Source organism: Papaver somniferum, chromosome 3 (assembly GCF_003573695.1).
Source record: "Papaver somniferum cultivar HN1 chromosome 3, ASM357369v1, whole genome shotgun sequence".
Taxonomy (NCBI): domain Eukaryota; kingdom Viridiplantae; phylum Streptophyta; class Magnoliopsida; order Ranunculales; family Papaveraceae; genus Papaver; species Papaver somniferum.
Window position 1 is genome coordinate 61418898 of NC_039360.1, and position 5147 is coordinate 61424044.

At 34.7% G+C, this 5147-nt stretch overlaps 2 protein-coding genes across 2 annotated transcripts; both read right to left on the bottom strand.

Moving 5' to 3' along the window:
- Positions 1 to 821: 821 nt before the first annotated feature.
- On the bottom strand, positions 822 to 1973 carry LOC113359503. Its single transcript, XM_026603123.1, has 2 exons — positions 1172 to 1973; positions 822 to 1123 (listed from the first exon to the last, which is right to left on the bottom strand). The coding sequence occupies exons 1-2, from the start codon at positions 1971 to 1973 to the stop codon at positions 822 to 824; spliced, it is 1104 nt and encodes a 367-aa protein (XP_026458908.1).
- On the bottom strand, positions 1974 to 4895 carry LOC113359504. The gene is made up of 4 exons (XM_026603124.1): positions 4510 to 4895; positions 2757 to 4405; positions 2645 to 2648; positions 1974 to 2508 (listed from the first exon to the last, which is right to left on the bottom strand). Exons 1-4 carry the CDS (start codon positions 4893 to 4895, stop codon positions 1974 to 1976), a joined length of 2574 nt encoding a protein of 857 aa, XP_026458909.1.
- Positions 4896 to 5147: the final 252 nt, after the last annotated feature.

Genomic DNA, 5147 nt, shown 5'->3' on the forward strand with positions numbered 1-5147 from the left:
ACTATATTCAGAATTTGGATGGATCACTCCAAGAGCTTCAAAGAGGTGTTTCAGACGTAAGAAAGCGCATTGATGAATACAAAGAGGAAATGAACAATTGTGTTAAAAAGGACCAACCTTTGGAGATATTTGATGACATTAGTGTAGTTGACTCAACTCTTGATCTTTATAATGATCAAGCACCTATTCAAAAGGTACATGAGTATGATGAAACTAGTGTTTTACAGAACTTTGCAACAAGGTTTGTGTCTAATGATGACGAGTATGTTGAGAATGAAACCGTTATGACCAATATTGTGGAAGACCCAATTGAACTTTCAAATGATTGTAATGATGATGTTGATGTCGAGACTTTAGTTAAGGAATAAACGAACGAAGAATGGTTGCAAGGTTTGATAGAGGACCATGATATAAAAGAGATGAATAATTCACTTGAGTTTTTCAAGGATGAAGAGGATTCCATGATACAAGAGATTGTGCAAGGTTTGTCTAACCCTTTGCATATTGATTATTCTCCTTTACCTCTTATTGGTTTGAATGTATGTGCTTCGAGAGTATTGTTGAATGACTTTATTTCTCGATATCCTCCATTAGAGATGTTTGATTCTCAAACTATGCAGGTTTTGGAACAAGAAACCGTGGAAGTTCCTGATTTCTATTTTCTTTATACACTTCCAAGTGTGGACAGAATAACTATGGGGGAAGCTTTTATCGGTTATTTTTTTTTTGCTTAACAATAAAATTTTATTAAACCAAAGAATTATCCCAAATTACAATAAAAGAGGTAAAAAGAACCAAAAATATAATCCCATAAAAGCTTTTTAACAAAATATGAAATACACCTTGTCTGGGCTTTCCAGACAGCCCAAGAAAGATGGTTTACTACCATATATTCTTTTTTCTCCTTTAGCTAGAGTAGTGCCCCTGTTTTCCATGTTATCAGCTGAGAAGTTAACTTCTCTATAACTATGGCTGAAACTCCATGATACCACATCAGCACATATTTTTCCCCATCTTGTGACTGTAAACCAAGGAAATCTACCACTTTGAAAAGCTGTTTTAACTGCTTGAGAATCAGTGTTGAATACAAGCTCTAGAAAACCATTCTGCACTGCCAATTCCCCTGCAATAAGTATAGCAAAAACTTATGCATAGAAATTTGTTGAGATACCTATGCCACCTGAAATTGCAACCACAAATTCACCTGAATGGCTTCTTCCAACAACACCATAACCATATGCACCTGGATTACCTTTAGATGCACTATCACAACATAACAATATTTTTCCCTGGCTTGGTAAGTGGAAGTACACTTCTTTGGGTATCAAACTCTTCACTATTCTGGTCTTTAATCCCAACCTTTTGATTACTTGCAAATCATACAAATTATTCCACATAGTTGCTTTCAGTCTTATATCACAATCATATATTTTCTTCAGTATTCTATTCATAACTTCAGTGAGATTAACTTTCCTTTTTCCATAGGTGCATTCATTTCTCAAGAACCAAAGTTCCTTCATACTGACAAATGCACTTAACAGCCAAATTTCTTTGATAGCTGGACTCTTATTACTTGTCATCTTGAAAATATCCTCAAAAGATCTTGGATTCTTGAAGTTGAACATTCCACCAAGCCATCTCCAAATAGTCTCACTAAAATTACAATACCACAACATATGATCTCTATTCTCCTCCATTTTTCTGCATAAGATGCATCTTGAAGCTAAATGGAAATTTCTCTTCTTCAGATTTTCATCAGTTGAACAAATATTTCTACCTAGTTTCCATATATTACTAGAAATTCCAGGATGAATTGACTTGTGCCATACCTTCTTTGTCCAGTGAAGAGGAGGGAATTTATGTCTAATGACTTCCACTGCTGAAGCAACTGTAAACTCACCTGTGATAGTTCCAGTCCATATTCTCTTATCTCCATTTCCACTCACTACAGGTAAATCATTTAGAGTAATCATTTACATGAGTTCAGTTGGCAGAATCCATTCACCATCAAGTCTGAAATCTGAAACTTTCATATCTGGGAATTGCAGTATATAACCATTATCAGGATATAACTCTTGTAGAGGTTTCTCCAGCACCCAATTATCTTTCCAAGCAGATATATTCTTTCCATCACCAACAATCCACCTGGAATTTTCCTCTAATTCTCCAAGAATCCACTTTATGCCTGGCCAAATTGATGACTTCTTATAGTAAGAAATCCATTCACCTTTTTTATTTGTATACTTAGCCAGAAAAAATCTTGACCAATCTTCATTCTCATTTTGAATTCTCCATGGTAGCTTCATTAAAATAGCTTTATTGATAATTTCCAGTCTTCTCAACCCAAGACCACCTTCACTTATTGGATAACAAGTTTTATTCCATTCCAGAGTTATTAATTTTCTTTTTGCAGGGTCACCTGACCATAGGAAATTTCTAATTATTCTTTCACATTCCCTTATAACCTTCTTAGGCCACTTATAAACTGACATTGAGTAAATTGGGTAACTGCATAAAACAAGTTTAACCAAAATAAGTCTTTCTTGAAAATACAATATTTTACCCTTCCAACCAGCCAAGCTCTCACACACTCCAAAAATGTTGTGTTCTCACACTGCCTTCCACCAACATTACTCCCAAATACTTATCTGGGAAATCAGCCAAAGCAACATTGCATTCTTCAGAAATTTATACTCTTCTAGTGTGACTTGTAACACCCATGAAACACTTGCTTTTCTCCAAATTTATTTGTTTACCTGATGCCCTTTGGTACTTGTTAAGGAGATTCATTAGCTTCTTAACATTTTTCTTCTCACCATTACAAAAAAAAAAGATGTCATATGCAAAGAAAATGTGAGAAGGTTGCACTCCCCCTTTATTCACCATAGTTTTCAAGTTGCCATCTTGAATCATTTTTGTAATATTTCTGCTAAGGATATCTTCAACTAGTACAAATAACATAGGTGACAATGGGTCACCTTGTCTTAAGCCTCTACCAACTTCAAAATAGCCTTCAGGTCCTCCATTAACTAATACTGATACTCTTGCAGATTGTAATAGAACTTGCAGCCATTGTAGTAGTTCATCTGAGAAACCAAAGCTGTGTAGAGATTGAAATAAAAATTTCCAACTAAGGGAGTCATATGCTTGAGTAATACCAAGTTTTAAACCAAAGTTTCCACCTCTCCTCTTAATGTCAATTTCATTTATCATCTCAGATGCCAGTGCTACTTGCTCTTGAATTGTTCTCTCTTTTATAAAAGCTCCTTGCTGAGGAGATACTACTTTGTTAATCACATTCTCTAACCTTGTAGCCCAAATTTTGGTAAAAACTTTAAAACTGAAGTTCATGAGACCATTTGGTCTGAATTGCTTAGCTGTTTTTGCATTCTTCACTTTTGGGAGTAATTTCAAGAAATTGGCATTTAAGCCATTTGGAATAAAGCATTTACTCCAACAAAACTGAACTGCCTTAATAAAGTCATGACCAATTACTATCCATGAGTGCCTATAAAACCAACCTGCAAACCCATCTGGCCACGGTGCACTCTCAGGATTTAACTCAAACACTGCAGCTTTGATTTCTTCTTCAGAAGGAATGGAATTAATGATCATGTTTTCTTCTCTAGTAATAACATTTGGAATACACTCAAAAAGAATTTCATCTATATCAACCTCCTGATATTTGAATTTTGTTTCAAAATGTTTTACCAGCTCATTTGCAATCTCTTTTGTATCAATAATAATTATACCTGCATCATTTTCAAGTTCTGTAATCATATTTTGAGCTTCCCTTAGTTTCATATGTATATGGAAATATCTTGAGTTTGAAGCTCCATCTTTTAACCATCTCACTCTTGATTTCTGCTGTATAATCTCTTTTTGTTGCTGAAGTAATATTTCTTGTTGGCCCCTTACAGTAATGAGCTTATTTAGAAGAGTTGTATTTGAGGGATATTCATCTGATTCAGCAGTAGTCTTCATTACTTCATCCTCTATCTGTTTCAATTTCTTATTCACATCCCCAAAAACCAACCAGTTCCATTCCTTCAAATCCCTTTTCATTCTTTTCATTTTACTCATAAAGACAAAAATAGGGTTACCTTCAAGACATTGCCCCCAAGATTGAGTAATTACTTTTAAAAAATCAGGATGAGACTTCCAAACTTTCATTGCTCTAAAAGGTGTGTTAATTGGCTTTGGAATTTCAGCAGAACTTCCACATAAGGTACTATGATCTGATACAGCTCTACTACCAACTTTGTACCCCCAACTGGAAAACTTTTCTAGCCATTTATCATTAAATACATCTCTGTCTAAATTACAAACAATCCTCTTTTTATCTGCTCTATTATTACACCATGAGAATAGAATACCATTTTTTGGAGCTTGAATCAGACCACAGCTATGAAGGCAATTGTTAAACTCCAGCATTGAAATCAACATAGGTTTTAACCACCCTTCTTCTCATCTGCTTTCATAACAGTATTGAAATCACCCATAACTAACCATGGCTTATCTAAAATGTTAATAGTTAACAAGTCATTCCATAAGCTTCTTCTTTGAACAGTTAAAGATGCTGCATGCATACCCGTAATCAAAGAGTCCCCTACTTCCACTATAATTGATTGTTCCGATGAATGAATAACTTTTGGTTTCTGAATTGATGAGCACCACATAATCCATATATTACCTTTATCTCCATTACTTGAATTGTGTATGGCTTTATAATGCATTCCTGCTAACTTTAACTTTTTACAGAAATCTGAAGAATAGTGAACTTTTGGTTTCGCAAGAATAACTAAAGAAGGATTAAAAGATTTTACTAAACTTCTAAGTTTATCTCTGGCCTTGATTCTTCTAAGGCCTATGAGATTCCAGAAAACTACTTTCATTTTGAAGTTTGAGATTGAGAAGTATTCCTTCTCAAGAGCTCTCTTCTTCCACCCAAATTTGCAGCTTGAGTTCTTGTAGTAACTGTACTTGTCTTCTGTTTCACTTTAGAAACATTCTCATTTGTAACTTGACTACCAATAGGGGGTACAATTTTGCTGGGAATATTAATTGCTGGAGCATTAGCAGCTGCCTTGAGAAGCTTCTCCACTAAAAGAGCTCGGAACTCTATATGAGAATTAAAGAAATCTTCA

Coding starts and splice junctions, on each gene's coding strand:
- LOC113359503 (XM_026603123.1), bottom strand. CDS start 1,973: ATGATTACTCTAAATGATTTACCTGTAGTGAGTGGAAATGGAGATAAG. Junction 1,124..1,171: donor TGCAATTTCAGGTGGCATAG/GTATCTCAACAA, acceptor TACTTATTGCAG/GGGAATTGGCAGTGCAGAAT.
- LOC113359504 (XM_026603124.1), bottom strand. CDS start 4,895: ATGAAAGTAGTTTTCTGGAATCTCATAGGCCTTAGAAGAATCAAGGCC. Junction 4,406..4,509: donor AACATTTTAGATAAGCCATG/GTTAGTTATGGG, acceptor TTGCCTTCATAG/CTGTGGTCTGATTCAAGCTC.